Source organism: Biomphalaria glabrata, chromosome 12 (genome assembly GCF_947242115.1).
Source record: "Biomphalaria glabrata chromosome 12, xgBioGlab47.1, whole genome shotgun sequence".
Lineage (NCBI taxonomy): Eukaryota > Metazoa > Mollusca > Gastropoda > Planorbidae > Biomphalaria > Biomphalaria glabrata.
This window is the reverse complement of record NC_074722.1, coordinates 26,823,145-26,845,250: the sequence shown is the minus strand read 5'-3', so window position 1 is coordinate 26,845,250 and position 22,106 is coordinate 26,823,145. Positions and strand designations below refer to the sequence as shown.

Genomic DNA, 22,106 nt, shown 5'->3' with positions numbered 1-22,106 from the left:
ACGAAGTGGTCGTCTCCTTTCCATTAGGAATAAAACAGAAAGATTTGATTTAAAAAAACACTCTTTTATCCCACTTTTGTTTATAGTGTTACAAGATCATCTGTCGCTTTCGAGAAGTTCATAGAAGTCTACTTCATAAAAGCGCTGGTTGTGATTGTGTGTGTTTCGTGTGTGAATGTAGTTCGTTTTGGCATCTATATTGTTACAGAAGTTACGCTGAAGTGATCAATTGTAGTCAAACTGAATTTCCATTTGATTGGACGAGTGCAGAATTTCACTTGACTACGCAATCCCTGTTGTGGCCTGCATATTTTGTAGCATATCGTGCAGACAAAGCCGTTGTCCGCCGGGGTTCTATTTAAACTTTCTTTTAGACGTTAACGTCTGTCTTTAGATTTCAAATGTCTTATTTCTTGACATCAATATTCAGCGTTTACTGCGGATTTTCCCCCAAACCAGAGAAGTGCTGAATAAATACATTTAGATCTACAATTTCTTGGTGCAGACTTGATTTATCAGGAAATTGACTACAATATAGAAGTTAGTATAGTTCCATGGTTAGACTAGCAATTGGATAAAGCAACCTGAAATTCAGATCTACAAACAAAATGTCAGAACACAGCGTAGACGAAAAAGAGAAACCAATGGTAAATTTTTGGAGCCAATATTCGTTTTTATTTGAATGTCAAAATCGTTGGTTTCACAGCGATCTAGAACACCTAGACCTAGATTAGATCTAGACTGCAGACTACTAGAGTCTACTAGAACACCTAGATTAGATCTAGACTGCAGACTACTAGAGTCTACTAGAACACCTAGATTAGATCTAGACTGCAGACTACTAGAGTCTACTAGAACACCTAGATTAGATCTAGACTGCAGACTACTAGAGTCTACTAGAACACCTAGATTAGATCTAGACTACTAGAGTCTACTAGAACACCTAGATTAGATCTAGACTACTAGAACACATAGATCTAGATTAGATCTAGACTACTAGAGTCTACTAGAACACCTAGATTAGATCTAGACTACTAGAGTCTACTAGAACACCTAGATTTGATCTAGACTGCAGACTACTAGAGTCTACTAGAACACCTAGATTAGCTCTAGACTACAGACTACTAGAGTCTACTAGAACACCTAGATTAGATCTAGACTACTAGAGTCTACTAGAACACCTAGATTAGATCTAGACTACTAGAGTCTACTAGAACACCTAGATTAGATAGATCTAGACTGCAGACTACTAGAGTCTACTAGAACACCTAGAATCTAGATCTAGATAAGATTTAGATAGAGTCTAGTCAACAAAGCTCCTTAAGTCTTGCTTTTAACTTAAACAATTCAGAATATTATGAATTTTAATGAGATAAATCGTCTGGACGTTGTGTTTCAATCTTGAGGTATTTCAGAATTGTATAGTAGGCCTAAAAATGAACAATAAAAGAAAGACTAACAGAAAAACAATTATATACGTCATGAATTAAAAGTAGTATTCTAGTACTAGACACCATAGCGATATAGATCAGAAAAAAAGAAAGAAAGTCAAGGCAATCCACACAGTATCGATCTACCATAGAGAGCTTGGTGTGTGGCCAGGGGAGGAAGGACTTATATGGGCATGCCATTACCAATGAGCCGGTATCCAAAGGGCCGGTTGGACCGCCTAAAGGGCCGTATGAATGTCATTCAACATTTCAATATAAAACATTTTAGAATGTTCCCTTATAACTAAGATGTTAATGATAAGGCCTTAACGAGGATGTGCATGTCTTCAAGTCTACGAGAAGCGCGGTATAGAGCTATTATGTTACATTGGAGAAGGCGTTAGCTATTCCACTGTGTAAGTCTATGAAAAAACTTGTATAAAATGTAAAGCTAAGACCAAATATGTTATAATTAAGATCTCCTTCAAGCCAGATTTTTCTGAAATGAATTGGAGTGGAGTTCGCTGTAGTTACAAAAAATATTTTATAGCTCCTCCTTCCGATCAAAGATGATTTTGTTGGTTCGGCGCTCTTTCACGCTGGCCACTCCTTTTGCTTCATATCTCGTGAATCCGCCAATCACAGTAAAATAATCAAACTACTTTACGTACAGTACCAGGAACTTGTTGCAACTTTTATTTGCGATATGGCTTCTTGTTTCAATACTGGGAAAATTCACTTGACAAAACCTGTCAGTAAAGTTCCCTTTTTAGATATTACGATGATGTAAAGGTCATCTGTTTCTGTGGCCAACGGTGTACTGCGGTTAAAGAGGGTGTCCAGCACAGTGACCAACCACCTTTTTTTATTACCCAATTAACGTCAGCCAACCATTAGACCTGGATAGATTGAGGCGTTCTGAAGATTCTGAAATAAAAAATCCCAGTCTTCACCAGAATTCGAACCCGGGACTTCGCGGTTTGGAAGCCAAGCGCTCTACCATTTAGCCATTACGCCTGCTCCAGAAACTTAACTCTAAGTATTACGAGTATTAAGACCTGAACCCACCCTTAGATTTTGAATATCATAAAGTTATTAACAGCAAAGTTGTATAGATCCTAAAAATGTAAATGTTTGATTTACTTTCAGACTTATTAACATCAAAGTTGTATAGATCCTAAAAATGTAAATGTTTGATTTACTTTCAGCTCTACTGCGTGAATGACGTCATGAACAATACAGAGAACATTTCTGAAACAGACGGCTCCTTCCATAGTTTGGCCAAGGTCTTGGTAAGTACTATTCTCAAACAGACGGCTCCTTCAGTAGTTTGGCCAAGGTCTTGGTAAGTTCTATTGAGGCTTGTTGCTTTTACAACTTCAAGGAAATATGGATGACATTTTCAGTTAGTTACAGTGGTGTATGTCAAGAAAATAATGGAGCTATTATTGAAGAACAGCACAGAAGACGGAAAGAAAACTTAAATAGACCGCCAGCGGACAACGGCTTTGTCTGCATGAAATGTGGGAAAATATGCAGGTCGCAACTAGGTCTGCGTAGTCATGTAAAACACCTCACTTATAATCTTCGGAATTGAAAACATTGCCATTACGGGGAAAGGGGGGGGGGGTGTCAATACAGTATAGTGATGTATGTCCAATAAATACTGGTGAGAGGTGATACAGTGGTGTATTTCAGGTAAATGGGTGTGTGAGGTGATACAGTGGTGTTTTGCAGGTTTCGAACTCAAGACCATCACGCCAATGTTTAGGAGTGCTTATCACGCAACCAAGCTGTTATGTTTAGGTGTTTATCATACCATATGCTACGCTTATTTGCAGACTACGCATTTGCATAATTCGCTTAATCACAAAAGATTTTTACCCCCAAATTTTTACCTGCTTTTCAATTAAGATAAGTGCTCCTCTTAACTGCATAGTTCAGTTAATCACGCAAGGAGAGCTAGCACGACAGTCAATAATTGAATGGGCACCACTGTTTAGCACAATTTTACATATTTTCTCTTTGTCTGTCTGTCAAAATTCTATGTACGTTGTTTTTAAAGAATGAATATTTTATAGCTGACGGTGGTATCTTTGTAACGATTGACATTTGACCTTTTTAGTTCTACATTTTGAATGTGTATAGCTATACACTGTTAGCTAGTTCTCACGCTGTGTTCTGTAGGGAGTACCAAGAAGTGAAGCAGGCCCCAACGATCACTTCATCCTCTTCAAGACTCTTTCCGTCGGCAAGTTTGGAGCGGTAATGTCTCAGTTTGATCAAATATTTTGTTTGTCCTCGTTAGAGTTAGTTTGAGTGATGTCCCTTTTATTGTTGCCTTTCTTTTGTTGTTATTGCTATTGTTGTTGTTGCGATTGCTGTTTTTGTTTCCGTTACTGTTGTTACTGTTGCTGTTGTTGCTATCACTCTGTTCTGTTTGGTTTCTTCTTTATCGTTTCATGTTCATAATGTGTACAACTTAAAGAAAATAAATAAATCTAAACATTGTTAATTTATCGTGATATGATGATAATCACTTTTGTCATCCATGGGGGCTGACGGACAGGTTTTTTTTGGTGCGATCTCATGTCGCTTATGAGACCTGTGTGGGCCTAAATGATGAGTTGCACGCTGGGCAAGATAGTCGAGCTGAAGCTTGTGCGAGTTGCCTTGATGTTCTTCTCCGCCGATTTTCTCAGGTCAAGGCTGTTTTCATTCTGCAATTTTCGCGTCAGTTTTAACAGCTCAGTGCCATGATGCTCTATCATTTGATTCCGTCTCTCAGGTGGCAGGATCCAAGTTGAAGGCTTTGAGGGTGTTCCTAAAGCGTTTTCTTTGACCACCTTGAGCTCGATTTCCATCTTTTAGCAGGCCGTAAAGGAGCATTTTAGGAATGCGGGAGTTGTGGCCTGTCAATCGTAATAGGCGTGTGTGTGGATGCATTGAAGTCTCGCTTTTTTAGAGCCTCTGTTTTCTGAATTCTGACCAGACGTACCTTGGGCATGACAAGGCGACCAACGCAATCAGAACATTCAAGTTGTTTCGACCTATATGCATCTGCGGCCACAGCAAAGCTGCCAAAATGGAGAAGAGGATACTGACCCTGCGAATTAGGCCCACCATGATCCCTCAGCTATTTATGTCTTTCTCCTTTGAGGTTAGTCTCTTGGTGTCTAGGCTAGTGTAAGGGCTGGTGTAATGGCTGGTGTCAAGGCTGGTGTAAGGGATGGTGTCAAAGTTTGTGTAAGGGCTGGTGTCAAAGCTTTTGTAAGGGCTTGTGTAAGGGCTGGTGTCAAGGTTTATGTAGGGTCTGATGTAAGGGCTGGTGCCAAGGTTTATGTAGGGTCTGATATAAGGGCTGGTGTCAAGGTTTATTTAGGGTCTGATGTAAGGGCTGGTGCAAAGGTTTATGTAGGGTCTGATGTAAGGGCTGGTGTTAAGGTTTATTTAGGGTCTGATGTAAGCGCTGGTGTCATGGTTTATGTAGGGTCTGATGTCAAGGTTTATGTAGGGTCTGATGTAAGGGCTGGTGTCAAGACTAGTGTAGAGCAGGCACAAGTGCTGGTGATAGGAATATACTTAGAACTATCTACAGAACTAGAATGGACTAAGCCAATAATAATCACTCATTGAAGTTTCAGAACTGTTTGGTGTTGGAAAGTTTCTCCGGCAAGACCCTCCAAGATAAGCTCAGGTTTGCTCGCAGGTTGCCCGAACTGGCCATTAGGTAAAATGTTATTTAAAATCAATTTAAAATTTATTACTTTCTCTAGTTTTAATACAGAATGATCGTGACATTAGTCTAATCAGAGGCCTAAAATGTAATGATATAGTGTTTAAAAAAAGGTTTTAATGCTGATGTCAAACTTTTGGCAGGACAACTCATTTGTGACATTAAAATCTTTCACTGACACCAATACAAACATTTGTGTTTGTGTCGAGAGATATAGAAGATCAAAATAATTAAAGCCTTCGACTTATTTTATTTTTATACAACTGTAACGTGATGCATGCGCCAAAGGTGCCACAGAAATGTAATCATTACTAGAAGATTTTTTGAGTTTGAGTGTGAAAACTATAGGTAGGGGAGACAAGCTTATATCGGGATCCCCCAAAAAAAATAGTCTGTTTAGTTCATAAGTATCAAGCTTCATGTTGGATTTTCTACTGTGAATTTATGATTGAGTTTGGATATGTGTTCAATGTTTCTATGATTTCTACTTGAGGATTAAAATAGTTTAATTCATGAATAGGTATAGTTGTTTCTTAATTTAAATCCGGATCTCCGACATACATTACTCGGTAATAATAGTATACTACAGCCGAAGATTTGATTCTACATATATTCTTATGTAGATGACACTTAAAATAGAGGAGATAGGTCTAAAAGTCTGTTTATGTTGTGTTTGACCGCTTTTAAAAACTATTTTATTTTACCTTTTAAATTACAAACGTTGCTTTTTTTTCTATTTGCCCTGGATTGTAGTCTCCACCGTCCCGGGTTCAAACTCTGCAGGGTCTGCTCGCTTTGTCCTGCGGGAGGACTGGGCTGAAATGTAATTTTCATTCTTAGGGGACATTCGAAATATGTAGAACAAGTAAAGCTACTGATAACTGAAGAGAATTACGTCCTACTCGTATCTATGTGCTCATTAAGTCATGTATGCTAATATGATAGCTTAGCTCTACTAAGTCATTGGTTTTCTAGGCTGATTCAGGCAACTCGTTCCATGCGCTATTGGCACTACCAGATCGTCAGCTTTTAATGTCCTCATACCTGTTAAATCTACCGTGCTCTTGCTTCTGTTTATGAACTCCACTACCTATACTGCCGACATTACCTTGACTATTTTAACTGGGTGTGTCTGAGGGTTAGTTCACGTTGTGACAGAACTGCATTCCCATTGTGCGTGGGGCATCTCGATCAGTTCTTGTTGCTACTAGTTGTCTCTTGAATCGTCTCACTCCAGGTTCTACATGAATGAGATCGTCTTCGTGATCTCTTTCTTACACAGCAAACAGGTCATCCACAGGTGAGTGCTTTGGATTCTCTGCAGGTCAAAGCTTAGGATATTTACAGGTGTTACGGATAGGTACAGGTTATTATTTATGACTCAGGGTCAGATTAGGAAGTAGTAGAAAGGAAGATTTTTTTTTATAAATTACATTCTACAATCGAGAGATTCGTGTTAAAAAAGCGTTAATATGCTTTTAAGGCTGGTATTTGGGACTGGGAGGATGGGATGTCTTTCGTAGCTATATTGCACACTAACACTAAAGGCAACGTCGCTATCTATCTATCTGTATGTCTGTCTGTCTGTCTGTCTGTCTATCTATCTATCTATCTATCTGTCTGTCTATCTATCTATTTATCTGTCTATCCTATCTATCTATCTATCTATCTATCTATCTATCTATCTATCTGTCTGTCTGTCTGTCTGTCTATCTATCTGTCTATCTATCTATCTATCTATCTATCTATCTATCTATCTATCTATCTATCTATCTATCTATCTATCTATCTATCTATCTATCTATCTATCTATCCACCCTTATGTCTCTCTCTCTCTCACTCTCTCTGTTTATCTAAAGTATCTATAGTAGCCACGAAGGAGTTGATTAGTCGCTCAAATAGGACTTTTGCAAAGATCTATCCTATCCCTAAGGTAACAGGTTTTGTTTTGTATTTTGAAATGTTAACAGCGTAGCTCCCGAAAACGCTTTAAAGATCAGCTCAGGCGTCTGATCGCTTTTGATAAATGTACCTCCCAAAACTAGAATAATAACTATTTAATTTAAAAAAAAACAACATGTACAATAATCAGGTACAAAAATGAAATGAAATAACGACCCAAGATAGAAAAAAATAGAATAGAGAAAACAACGTGTGAAAATATTTGCTTGAACTGTTTGTCCGCACTCCATTGTTTCCTATTTTTATCTTCTGAAAGTTTTATGAAGAAACATAAACTGAAGTGAGGCATGGCCCTTGTTTACTTTGAGTTCTATCCAGAGTTGAAACTCTATTATAAGATTGTTAAGTTGCTGCTGGATAACAAAGTCCCACAACAACTTCCATTGTAGAAACGCATGATGCTTCTTATTTCGTGATACTTCAGGCGCCAGATTGTTGTAAATAGCAGTACCTGGTGCAGGGCGCCTTCCGAAAGAGACAGCTGGATATCTCTTATAAAGGCTACACACGTGACACATTTTTTTTGTTATTAATTACTTTTTCATGTTTAACTTTTTTGTGCGTGTTTTGTCCAAGGCTTAGTTCTATTAGTGTTATCTTGGACGCCCTTTCAATTGTATATCCTGGCAATAGTACTGATGGGTCTTTGAGTGTCCCTCTCTCATTTGTCTGTAGGAATTTAAATTTGGATTCTTTCTGGGTGATGGACAGTGGTCATCTGAAGCTAATGGACTTCACCATGTGTGTGCCGTTTAACTCAGTCTTCAAGCGACTAAGTTGGACCAACCATCCAAACCATTTTACTGCGCCAGAGGTACACTTGGTTACATGCACATAAGTAGTTAGACTTCACATACACGCGAGAAGACCAAAACCAGACTTAGTCTTGATATTAGGGCCTTGAGCTCACATATAGAGCCGACTATGAGTACAGATCACGGACCTATGTTCCAGATATTATTTCAATGATATATATCGTTTTAGGATTCATAGAGAGTTAAAAGGATATACAAGATTTTCTTAGATTGTGATAAAAAAAGCTTAATTTAAAATCTGCAATATTCATAACAAACACAATTTGGGGGGGGGGGGGGATCATTGACTTTGACTCCCTACTCTTGCCCAAGGATGTGCCACTCCGACGAATGCGTGGCTGATAGCGTTGTTTATTGAACTGTGTAAAGGAGGATGAAAATTGGGACGGGTGGGCATTGGTGGTAATATTGAAACTTGTTGATTTTGGAAGTATAAATTGTTTTCTAAAGCAAAGTGTTTAAGTTATAATCATCAACTTTGCTATATTACTATAATTACTTCTTTGTTTTCTATGTTAATATCAGAAATTATATATTGGAGACAATGTTAATATCACATATATATGTTATATATATTAATATAGATGATTTTTTAAAACGTAGTATGTATCATGTGAAAATATCTATGTTAATAAAATTAAATGGGCTATGTCATTCAATAATTCAATTGGATGGCTGCCTGGTCATGCGGCTTGCGCGCTGGACTGTCGTTTGAATTTATCGATGTATCAGGGTTCAAACCCTACCCGCTCCCATTCCCCGTCGTCCTGCGGGAGGTTTGGACTAGGAAGTAAATTATATCCGACCCTGAAGGAACATCCGAAACATGTAAAACAAACTAACAAACAATAAAAGCATTTGGGCAGAATTTAATTTTTATTTTAATTACATTAAAACTGAAAAGTACAATTTGTGATAATTTTTTTAAGTTTCATACTGTGAGGTGCAGAGTTGTTATTTAATATATTTCATTTATAATAATTTATAATTTGTTTTTTAAATTATTTTTTTTGCCAGTTATTTTTTAAAAAATGCAAGGTTTTCTCCTCTTGAATATTAACTGTTAAAGACAAACATTTACCTAACAATAAAAGTCCTCTAATCTACACCAGCGTTTCTCAAACTTTTTCTTTGTACACCCCTCTAGACATGATTAATTTAATCTCCGCTTATACACATATTAAAACACAATTTTGCGTTTTTTTTTTTATACAAAACTTATATCAACTCACTCTTTCAGTCAGACTGTTTGGTAAAAAGTGTGTACACGTTATGTTTCCCACACCCATTCTCGGATCAAGCTGAAACTTCGCAAAATTATTCATTGACATATACAATACATGAATCAATAAAAATTAGTAACAAATTAGACAATTAAATACTAGTAATTTATTATTTTGTTTAATAGCAACAAGAATTCACAGGAATGTCTAAATTTGTTGGGTTTAGTCCCCTTAAATAATTGTTGACGCTATTTCTCCCTCACGCATTCTCCCATCAAGTTAATACTTTAAAAAATTATTTATTGTACCTAACAAAACATGAAACAATAAACAAAAATACTCAATTAGTCAATTAATTTTGTTTGATTTTGAATAAAGGAAATAGCTTGTATATTATTGGTGGCCATACTTTTAAGGACGAGTTCTTCCCCTTTAGATTACCTTTTTTTTTAAGGTTTTTCTTTTTATTTCGCTTGTACAAATATTTTAAAAGTGAACATTTTAATTTTTGTGTATACTGGAATAAGTTCTTTCTGAGGTTAGCATTGGAATGGTAGCAGGAATCTTCATCAAACCAGAAAGGTGTCCTGACTTCCAGGTCTTTTCCATACGAAATCCAGAACGAGCCTGACGTCAAGCGTATTTCTCCGTTCTGAGCGTCTGAAATGAAATCCTTGTCCTGACATTGTTACCCCTCAACCAGGTCAACCCTAAATGACTAGAGCTCAGATCAGCTAAAGCGAAAGTAAGAACGAATGGAACGCGCCAATGTTGAATGGTTTCCCAGCATTCTGAGCTAAACAAAATGAACTCTCCAGGCGTGTACAGGCAGGACAGGACACTACTTATCATAGCAATACAACAAGTGAAATAAAAAAATACTTTAAAAAACAACAACAACAAAAAGACAAGGCTCATTTTAAGTGTGTCAATTAGTTTGGATCAGTCAAGTCATTAATATTTTGTACACCTGATTAGTAAGTAAGTTTGGTTTCATGCTTTTCCACCTCAGACAAAATAATGTCCATGGTAACACCCTGGTACTAGAACAGGCCATCCCTAACTTTTCATATATTTTTCTGTTTTTTTTTTCTGATCATCAACTTTTTGCATTTTTTCTCCAAGATTATTAAAGGAGGTTTTATCACAAAGATGGTGGATATCTGGGCCATGGGTGTTATTATGTATAGAATGACTACTGGCAAGGTGAGGTGTTTTTTTAATTGCTAGTGAATAATGACACGATATTCTAGCCCTACCAACACTGACCATTGATATAACTTATAATCCAATATACTGACCAATTAATCATCCTTAACCCAACCTGCCCAATGCTACAGTTCTTGGCCAAGCTACACAGACCAATGATGTATTTTCATTTTATTTAATAAATAGTTGTTACTTTATCCTAAGTCACCAATCAGTCACCAATCAGTCACCAATCCTAAGGCTGTTAGCTGAAACATATTGACAAATAATGTAGATCTATTCCCAGGTACGATCCAATTGGGACATGATAAGTAATAAAAAAACATTAACTATTATTTCAAAAATCAGGTCCATCAAATTATAAAAGACGGTCCTACTGGGAGTCTGAGAAAGTGACTAACAAACGATCATGCTAAAAACTCCTTCTGGACCTTTGACCAATTAACAGTCCCTCTGGACCTTTGACTAATAAACAGTCCCGCTGGACCTTTGACTAATAAACAGTCCCTCTGGACCTTTGACTAATAAACAGTCCCTCTGGACCTTTGTCTACCAAGCAGTCTTTCTGGGACTCGACTAACAATCAGTCCTTCTGGACCTTTGACTAGCAAACAGTCTTTCTTGACCTTTGACCAAAAAATGACCTTGTCCTCATTTACTGAAGCCTAATTAATACAATGTAGCTGACATGGTCAAATATTTTGAAATGATCAATGTCATCTGTTCACGGTCACTAGAAGTACTAAAAGCTCAGTACCATCTTGCAAGTAGCAAATGAACCTTTTTTTTGTGTTCAATTCATCAGATGCCGTTTCTGACCACAAACAGGAAAGACTTCAAGCATGCCATCCGTTTCTCATCAGTGAATTTCAGTCACCATTTTACAACAGATGCTCAACATTTCTGTGCTGGGGTAAGTCAAAGTCATCTGTGTTCAGTCACCATTTTACAACAGATGCTCAACATTTCTGTGCTGGGGTAAGTCAAAGTCATCTGTGTTCAGTCACCATTTTACAACAGATGCTCAACATTTCTGTGCTGGGGTAAGTCAAAGTCATCTGTGTTCAGTCAACATGTCACATATGTGTGTGTGAGTGTAGTGTGTGCTCGTTTCGGTAACAGTGTTATGACAAGAAGTCTGGGAGCCTTTAGTTTGGAAAGAAAAAATACACTTTTTCTGTTCCTTTTTTTTCTTGTGTAACTTAAGGAGGCAGGAAATTTTTTTTTTAACACAACCTAAATATTGATTAACCCAGAAAAATTTAGCAAGGAATCAGCAGTCAGAATACTGCTACATGTTTGTCAGATTAGATATAGATAGATAGATAAATAGATAGATAAATAGATATATAGATAGATAGATAGATAGATAGATAGATAGATAGATAGATAGATATAGACAATTGTTCTTTAGCTTATTGTTCAATAGAATTGTTCTATATTTAATAGTTCTACACCTGACGGCTGACATTAGCCCAAAAAATCAACAACAAACTTTGTGCCTATGGATGTTGACAAAATATTGAGATTATTTTCTGATCAAATCTTATTCTTTTGAGTGCTACATAGCTCCTCCTTCGTGATCGAAGATGAGCACATTTCTCGTATCATATGAACTCGAAGACTATAAAAGTCCAATCCTCGCTTTGAAAAGCCGGCCGCATACGTGGCATGGGTAGGTTTGGTCAGTTTCAAGTAGGCCTTCTTCTTCTCTCAGCTTTCTATTGGTTCGGCGCTCTTGTACGCTGGCTTTGAGTGCTAGATTGTGTATGTATAATGTAGCAGTTGAAGTAACATTTCTATCACCTCTTAAAAACAAACAGTTGATGGCCAAGTTGCCTCAGCACAGAATAGGCTACCACTCAACAACGTTCGCAGCCATGGAAGCCCATGAGTACTTCGCCCACACCAACTGGGACAAGGTGCTGCTCGGGGTCGCAGACGTGCCGTACATACCGATTTTATGTAAGTGTCAAGGACACATTCCTTGGGTGTTTATTGGAGAGCAACAGTAGTGTGATAGTTTACGCTTGTTCTTCCTCTTCTACATCCTGACAGATTAGGAGAAAAAAATGCCTTTATATGTTGCTACTTTCATGCTTATAGCATGCTTCGGTGCGCTATGGTCCAATGTCTTTTGTGGACCAGTGGGGGAAGGGGTATCCTGGGTGTTAACGTACTGTCTTTAGGCACTCAGCCAAAACACAACTCTGCTAGAGTCGGGATTCCAATTCGAGCCCCTTTGTTAAGCTACCTAGGCGTATTCAAGCGATTTTGGCCTCTCAGCCACACATTCTAATTTAGTGTAATGCGAGTCTCACTCTTTTATTCCTGCAAGTCGGACGAACTAGAGTTACCCTACGAAAAAAGAGGGGGGGGGGGAGAGAACAAGCAGTATTCACTCGTCACTAAATAGCAGGGCCGGACTCAACCGTTGTGGGGCCCTATGCGATACGGCTTTCGAGGAGCCAAGTTTGGGTAAGGATACGGATAATAAGTGGAAATTAAGAGTTTGTATTAGAAAATAAATTCGCCTTTGCATTTTATTCATTCTTTACTACGTACAGAATTACTTTACGAGCCTTGCGTGCAGTGAAATCATACAGTATATCATAAAAAATTTATTACCTACATAGATCACACTCAATAGCAAGAATTACCAAATATTTCAATCCTATCTTCAAGAATTGTTGATCTCAAGTAATTCTTCATTAGTTTGAGGCGCGAAAAGCTACTTTCATCAGATTCCACAATTACGAGTATTGCATAATGTAGTTTTTTTTTCATCGTGCGTTTTCCATTTTGAATGACACCCCAAAATGACAATTTTTTGTCCATATATTTCAGAAAATTTTTTTTTTCGAGTTTTCAAAGATTTTATTAATTTCCGAGATTTCCATGACTTTTTCGTATATTTTGCAATTTCAGGAGATTTCCTGGAGCTCATGGTAAATCAGGCGGCCGCGGGAAATCTGTTATATCTCGTAAACTAGTAAAGATATTTTAGTTCATTCAAAATTCTGATGCAACGGCTACTTTTTTCTTTTCTAAAAGCGAAAAATCTAATTTTTTAGATCACTTATGCAAGCAGTTTTTTTTTTATAAAAATACACCACTTTTACAACTATTCACTATTAATAGTAACAAACACGGAAGGCTCTTTAGTAGGGGAGGTAACAATCTACCATATTTGTAACACATTTATGCAAATGGTTTTAGACTTTTTTTGTTAAAAATTTTTTTTTACATTTGTTTTGCTACGTTATGTAAGTTCTGTACTACTAACTACTACATTTATTCAAAAATAATGTTTACTTTTTTTTAAGAGAAATAAAAACTATTGAGTATACATATAACTTGGACATAATTTAAAACAACAATAAATAAGTATGTTTCCATATTATCCCTTGTACTTCAATTATGCACACACCGGCCGTCTTTGTATCCTTGTTCTCTTATACATTTCTTTACTATCATATGCCATATCTCTCTCTCTCTCTCTTTCTTTCTTTTTTTTTTCTCTCAGTCTCTCTTTCTAAACACATACCTTTCATCTCTGATTTCCTCCACTCTATTTTGTCCTCCGCTACACCAGTCAACAATGAGATGACCGTGCTAGAATGTGATCTGAACTTACTGTCAGGCATTAGATACAAGCTCAGGAAGAAACCACTGCGTTTTAATGAAATCACCTCCAAGTAAGTCAGCAGACGTGTAATTAATCTGAAGTTTCTTCTTCTTATGCGTTCTCATTTTTATGTTGGAAGGCTCAAATAACTAGGTGACTAGGTTAATACCAAATGAGGCAGCTCTGTATATATTATATTAATATTTATAAACGATCGAACTAATATCTATCAAGAGAAATCAAAAGCAGCTATTTTTTTTAAAGTTATTTAATAAAGCAAAGTTCATTAAGATCCCATGACTTGGCGCATTAAACTATGATGGGAAATGTGAATGCTTTTTTTGGGTCTATTTCCTTAACATACAGAGTTTTGTAGAGTATGAGTTTCACCACTAAGTTGTGCCCCTTTAGTTATATAGTGCGGTGCGGTGCAAACAAATTTGGGACCGTGCTGATGTCACGGGGAGAGAACTCTAGTGTGAATCTCATTGACCATTGTTTTAATTGACTAGGGTTTCTGTATTTATACAATTCCAATTTATTTTGAGACTGTCATACGCCCACTTTCTAGCTTTATTTTTCATGTTGTGTATTAAATGGGATGTTAAATTAGGCTCAATCATCACATGGATCTAGAGGCCTTAATTTATATATTTCTCCATGGCGGTGGCTGAGTGGTTAAGCGCTCGGAATCCAAACCTGGGGTCCTGGGTTCGAATGTCGTGGAAGACTGGGATTTTGAAATTCGGGATTTTTAGGGAGCTCCTGAGTTCACCCAGCTTTAATGAGTACCTGACTTTAGTTGGGAAAAGTAAAGGCGATTGATCGTTGTGCTGGCCACATGACACGCTGTTCGTTAACTGTTGGCCAAAGAAACAGATGACCTTAACATCATCTGCCTTATAGATCTCAAGTTCTGAAAGGGACAATTAACCTTTTACCTTATCGACTAGACCTAGGTTTATATAGATTTAAGGTTTTATGTGGTAGATTTCGACTCAGTAGATGAATCCAGAGAGAAAGATTATTTTACAAAGTTCTACTAACAGCATTCTCTCAAGTTTGAGTCGACCAACAGCGCTGAAAGAGACAGTTGTAGAGCTCTGACACCCATTTGAGACCCAAAAGAAAGCTCTTATTGAAGATATACGCAAAAGACGAAAAGTAAACTTAAATAATCCGCCGGTGGACAACGGCTTTGTCTGCACGAGATGCGGAAAAATAAGCAGGTCGCAACTTGGTTTGCCTAGTCATGTGAAACACTACACTATTCCTTAATCTTCGGAATCGAAGACATTGCCATTATTATTATAGACTAATAACCTCATAATTTGAGGGTGATGCTACGGTGGTGGGTGCTATATTTAAACACTTACAAGTCTCTCTCTGTTTTTGATTTGATTCAGAAAAGGTCATGAAATTTTCAGTGATGCCAACCTATTAGAACTCCACAGAAGGAAGATTGCCAAAGACATCAAGAGGCAGAAACACAAACAGCCCCCACAAGACTTCAGTTACTTGAAGGTCGCCAATGAAGACTTTTTGTAAGACTTGTTTTATTATTGAGATTGCAGTAACATTAATTTCATCACCAGAATCGAGTTTACTTTCCTGACTTTGGAAATTTATTGAATAAGAATAAAAAAATTCTTATATATTTTGTCCCCAAATGTCACAAAGTGTCCACACACGTGTCTTTTTTTTAAAACCACACCGTCGTCTGAGTCCTGCAGACGTCTTGAAAAAGTTTCCATTACATACTTGAACAAATCAAAACAAATTTTAACAGGATTACAAAGAGAGTTTGTGTGATACGTCCCTCATAGGATCCGCCAATTGGCAAGGAATAATTACATTTCAAAGAATCAATTGACGTTACTTTTAATTTAAAAACAAACTGAATAACCTATAATCTATACAATAAAAATACTTTCAGCCCTTTTGGCAAGATAACTAAATGCTATTTATATAAAAGGAACGATTTTGTTGTTTTAATTTTTAAACAATGAACAGCCTACTATCGATAATGAGATTTCTGCTTATAGCAGGCCTACATTTATTTATTTGTTATTAAAAGAAGAGATCGTCTCTTCAACATCTTTTCAATATCTAGTCTAGATCTTAGATTTCTAGATCTACTTCTAGTTCTAAACATCAAACAACAGAATCAGTTAAATTGGATCTCACTCCCCATTGATTGTTTATGTGTGTAATGTTATCACAGCGCCTTGAGCCTACATTTTGTTTGTTAACAGCGCTCTATTAATTAAATTATTATTATTATAGAATGTCACTATTTTTTTGTATGATCATTTTAGATGGGGTAAGGATTCTCACCCGTTGGACCAGAGGGACTTTGTTAACATCAGCAAGACGATAGCACAGGCCATAGAAGCCGTTGACGTGAGTTTGGTCTTCTCTGGCTTTCTTGATCAATCAAATAATAGGATTAAAAAACAAACTCGAAACAAGAAAAATATTTATTAATTTAAAAGAAAATAAAAGATACTACTTACTATTTACACCTTATAGAGCGTTTATTTTTTGCTCCAAGTAAGTAATTGGAATGTTAGAGTTATATAAAAAGGAAACTTTTTTTACCCCACCCCTAAATTGTGCCGGTGTGCCAAAAACTCAAACTCAATAATTTCAATTTCAGCAAACGAAACAATGGTTCAAAAAGGTGAAGGTGGAGTTAAAGCACAACTGGCTAACACCACGCTAACAATAACGCTAACACCACGCTAACACCACGCTAGTAGGTACTGTCGAAACAGAACATTGCAACTTAGAAAATTCTAAACTTTAAAACCTAGCGAGTCTACGTGCTAGTGTTCTTTTTGTTTTTGTTTGTAAAATGTTTCACAAGTTCGGATGTGTTCCTTCTGAAAAACCTCCCGTAGGACGACGGGGGATGGTAGCGGGCAGGGTATGAACCCGGGACCATCGAGTAGGCCGAACGACAGTTCAGCGCGCATACCGCACGACCAGGCTGCTATACTCTTGGTGGTCTTAATTAGGGTAGTTTGAGTTATAGTGGTCTTAGTTATCATAGGTTTAGTTATAGTGGTCTTAGTTATCATAGGTTTAGTTATAGTGGTCTTAGTTATCATAGGTTTAGTTATAGTGGTCTTAGTTATCATAGGTTTAGTTATAGTGGTCTTAGTTATCATAGGTTTAGTTATAGTGGTCTTAGTTATCATAGTTTTAGCTAAAAGTAGTGTAAGTTGAAAGTAGCTTTAATTATCGTGGCGACTCTCAGAAGCGTATACCACTCTGCCCCGCAGTCATGAAGATCGGTTATCAGCACTTCTGATGCCACTTTTGTCTGTGTTTACATCAGTAGTTCCTCTCTTCGCGCCTCAAAAGTGAGCAGAAACCAACCTGTAAAATTATGAGAAGAATGTTTAAAAGACGCAAATTAACTTAAATCCGAGAAAACAATTATCCACATTAATCAGACTATATTATTAAGAGAGATTTTTTGCAATAATGTTTAAAAATAAACTTTGATAAGAACTAACATCAAGATGGCTTACACGTTGGGAAACAGCAACAGAATAGAATAAGTTGAATAATATACTTAAAAAAAACGCCTATAACTATAATAATAATACAACCAAGAAAGAATTTGAGATGCTCCACATCCTTAGACCGTCTTTCATCTTTAGTCTATGTCTTTTAGCTTTGGATAGAATGTCATTGAATGACAGGCCGGTCCAGTCTTTGGTGTTGTCTTTCTATTGCTTTCTCTGTCTGCCTCTTCTTCTTGTTCCTGGTACTGTTCCCTAAGGGAAAGTCTTTGCGAGGTCTGAGGACCTTGTCATAAGGCCATAGAGTTTTAGTTTGCATTTTTGTCAATGTATTTCTCAATGTCTCGCAGAGTATCCTGAGGTTTAGAATTGGCTTTGTTGTGCTACTGCCTTGTCTTAGACCCTCTTGTTCTTCTGATACAATTGTGTCTGCTATTGGTTTTAGACAGTTAAATATAATATTGAACAGAACTTTGCTGGTATGGCTTTTAAGGTGCAGTACTTTCGACAGAGTCTTTGGCAGGATAACGATGAACGATCGGATCCAAGGTTTGGGGCAATTTTTCTTACTACCAGATCTTTATGCAAATTTTTTACAAAGCCTTTATCCTGGTTGTTCCTCTAGCCTGTAGAAGTTCACCAGGAATGTTGTCAACTTCGGCTGATTTTCCTCTTTTCGGGGCTTTCACTGCTAATGCTACTTTCGAGCGAAGAATAGAATGTTCGTGCATGTTAGTTACTGCAAGGACGTTTAGTCACTTTGGATCTTCTTAGATTTCAAAGTTATACAACTCTGAACTCAGTCCATCGTCTAAACACACCTTTTCCCTCCGTTAAACGTCTATTGTTTTTGTCTTGTATTGTGGTAGTTCTTCTATGCTTTGAGGTAGTGAGTTCCTTCACAAGTTGGTACGCTTTTTTTACTGTCGTTCCTGTTCAGTCCCTGCTCAATTTGTGACATTTGACACTTCTTCTCCACTTCTTCCATTCCTTCTTAATCTACAGGTTGATACTTTAGATAGATAGAAATATAAATAGATAGACAGACAGACAGACAGATAGATAGATAGATAGATAGATAGATAGATAGATAGATAGATAGATAGATAGATAGATAGATAGATAGATAAACGTGAATAGAATGATTGTGTGTTGGTTGACTGTATATCTCAGACCAGTCATCCAGACAACCATACCCATGAGACTGCCAATGAGAAGAAGACAGCAATTCAACAGATAAAAGACACATTGGTAAGCGAAGATGATTTGATTAGTTCTACAAAGTCTTGTGTACGTATTGATATGCTAGAAAAAATTCTCGCATTCGTTTTTCTATCTTTTTTTTATACGTAAACAAGAAAAACATTAAAAATACATTTGAAAAAAAAAAAAAAAAGAAATAGACAATATCTCCATTTAATAACTTAAATATAATTTAAAAAAAAACAAAATGTTTCTAACCGGTTTTTGAACTCCGTCAAGTTTGATCATATTTGGATGCGTATTTTCTGCTAGCGGAGGCTACTAGCATAGTAAATATTAATTGATATTATCATTATAGACTTCTGATTTAGAACTCAAAGATCTTGTCTAGATCTTGATCTCCGTCTATAGAATGTAGATCTAACCTATATTAGATTTACGTAAAAAATATTAGTAAAGCTTAGATATTCTTTTAATTAACTTACAACAAATTTATATTTACTAGTTATCGTATAACTTTGGGACACTATGGCTGACTGCGCTATGTTTGACAAGCAAACAAGTCTACAAAAGTTTTGCAGTAACTGATGTCAGTAATGTCATTCAAATTATATGTAATGAGGGGGTGTCCGTGGGGGAAGATCCGGTTCTCTTTAACACTACTCCTAAAGGGCATGGATCTTGGATAGCCTCTCACAACTGACCAACAACTGTCTCGCTTGTCTGACTTTGAAATGAAGCCTGACAAAATGATGTTGTTAATGAATGTTGATTTTCAACAAGGAGTCATCGAGGCAATATTCAGCTAGGTGTGAGTCTCGGTTTAGAGCCTGATACCTTCTTTGCGTAACCACAGCGTCATGTAGCACGGGGCCGTTTAAAGTCATATGTAAGATAACAAACAAATGTGTGTGTTGTGTATTTTATCATCGGTTTGGATGTTATGATGTTGACGGAAATTCCGTCAGAATTAAATATAGCATAGAACAGCGGTTCTCAACCTTTTTTTAGCTCGGCGACCCCTGATACGATTCCTCACTAGCGGCGACCCCCAACAGTAAACGTTCATAGGCCTAGGTAGGCCCCAACTGTGATTTTTCTAATGTTATAAAATCATAATCAAATTTTAAATGTATATATTTGACGTCCATGATTTATTTATATAACAAAAGATTTATGTAATTTTATTTAGTGTAAAATAAATTTTTACTTAAATTACAAAAAAAAAGGTTATCTTTTATGTATACTATCTAGGCATCTCTTGTACAAATGTGCTTGTTACAACACTTAAGAAATCGTATGACAAACAAAGGAGCTTCCAATGAAAAATATACGAAAAAACGAAATTTCCGGTGATCCTAGGTGGCCCCTGGCAATAGGTCATTCGATCCCCATAGGGGTCGCGACCCACAGGCAGAGAACCCCTGGCATTGAAGGAGTAATTGGGAAATTCCAGGCGTGCGACAGGGAGTTTTAACGGTTTAGAAGGGGGCTTGGCGTCAATCATTAAGTGTATATAAAGACTTATATTCGTTGTCGGGGAGAGGGACTACAGTTAATGAATTTAACTTTAATTGTATTGTACGTACATCGAGCGTGTGTATCATCATTGTGATTCCAAGTTCTAGAATTTTTTTTGTTGTTTTAGTATGGACTTTACAATAGTATCTTCGGAATCACGATTTGAATGTTAGGATTTTCTTTTAAAAGTGACAGATATTCGAAATATATCATCTGGCTCTTTAACATATATCTGGTCACACAGAATACATTATATTGTCATCTGTTACTTTAACATATATCTGTCACACAGAATACATTATATTGTCATCTGGCTCTTTAACATATATCTGTCACACAGAATACATTATATTGTCATCTGGCCCTTTAACATATATCTGGTCACACAGAATACATTATATTGTCATCTGGCTCTTTAAAATATATCTGTCACACAGAATACATTATATTGTCATCTGGCCCTTTAACATATATCTGTCACACAGAATACATTACATTGTCATCTGGCCCTTTAACATATATCTGGTCACACAGAATACATTATATTGTCATCTGGTACTTTAACATATATCTGTCACACAGAATACATTATATTGTCATCTGGTACTTTAACATATATCTGGTCACACAGAATACATTATATTGTCATCTGGCTCTTTAACATATATCTGGTCACACAGAATACATTATATTGTCATCTGGCTCTTTAACATATATCTGGTCACACAGAATACATTATATTGTCATCTGGCTCTTTAACATATATCTGGTCACACAGAATACATTATAGTGTCATCTGTTACTTTAACATATATCTGTCACACAGAATACATTATATTGTCATCTGGCCCTTTAACATATATCTGGTCACACAGAATACATTATATTGTCATCTGGCTCTTTAACATATATCTGTCACACAGAATACATTATATTGTCATCTGGCCCTTTAACATATATCTGGTCACACAGAATACATTATATTGTCATCTGGCTCTTTAACATATATCTGTCACACAGAATACATTATATTGTCATCTGGCTCTTTAACATATATCTGGTCACACAGAATACATTATATTGTCATCTGGCCCTTTAACATATATCTGGTCACACAGAATACATTACATTGTCATCTGGTACTTTAACATATATCTGTCACACAGAATACATTATATTGTCATCTGGTACTTTAACATATATCTGGTCACACAGAATACATTATATTGTCATCTGGCTCTTTAACATATATCTGGTCACACAGAATACATTATAGTGTCATCTGGCTCTTTAACATATATCTGGTCACACAGAATACATTATATTGTCATCTGGTACTTTCACATACATCGCGTCTTACACAGTATAAATTATATTGTCATGTGGCACTTGCACATATATCGCGTCACACAGAATACAATATATTGTCATGTGGCACTTGTACATATATCGCGTCACACAGAATACAGTATATTGTCATGTGGCACTTGTACACATATCTGGTCACACAGTATACAGTATAGCTGTATCATATAGACATGTATACATTTTTTCCCACTTTTCTTTAAAGGATAATTACACTCCCGACTTGAGAAGGATGTCAACATTGATAGAGTAGTTGGTGACACTCAAGTCTCGGGCCTTAATTCCAGGAGTTCAAGAGTTTCCATTTCTGTATATTTCGCGTCACATGCAAGCATTTTCACAAATAAATCATTGGTTTGGAAATGAAATTGTTCAAATGTTTTTTTTTTTTTTTCGAAATCTTAAGAAACAAATCGTTAAGAATATCTTTATGTCTTTATTTTTTCTGTTTCTTAGTTAAATAAAAAAAAAATGTATTGAA

General features: G+C 36.5%; 1 protein-coding gene across 5 annotated transcripts; it reads left to right on the top strand.

Moving 5' to 3' along the window:
* The first annotated feature begins 504 nt into the window (after window positions 1-504).
* LOC106067285 (cAMP-dependent protein kinase catalytic subunit-like) lies at window positions 505-21,982 on the top strand. Of its 5 annotated transcripts, none has more exons than XM_056007311.1 (15): window positions 505-647; window positions 2,639-2,722; window positions 3,618-3,695; window positions 4,423-4,590; window positions 5,075-5,160; window positions 6,404-6,466; window positions 7,804-7,942; window positions 10,292-10,372; window positions 11,181-11,288; window positions 12,199-12,340; window positions 13,971-14,073; window positions 15,410-15,547; window positions 16,322-16,406; window positions 18,710-18,787; window positions 21,831-21,982. In XM_056007311.1, the coding sequence occupies exons 1-15, from the start codon at window positions 609-611 to the stop codon at window positions 21,876-21,878; spliced, it is 1,440 nt and encodes a 479-aa protein (XP_055863286.1). In that variant the 5' UTR covers window positions 505-608; the 3' UTR covers window positions 21,879-21,982. The 5 variants fall into 5 exon arrangements, with proteins under 5 accessions (XP_055863286.1, XP_055863285.1, XP_055863287.1 ...); XM_056007310.1 differs by having other exon boundaries at window positions 5,069-5,160; XM_056007312.1 differs by lacking the exon at window positions 21,831-21,982 and adding an exon at window positions 16,663-16,765 and having other exon boundaries at window positions 5,069-5,160; window positions 18,710-18,788.
* The last annotated feature ends 124 nt before the right edge of the window (window positions 21,983-22,106 follow it).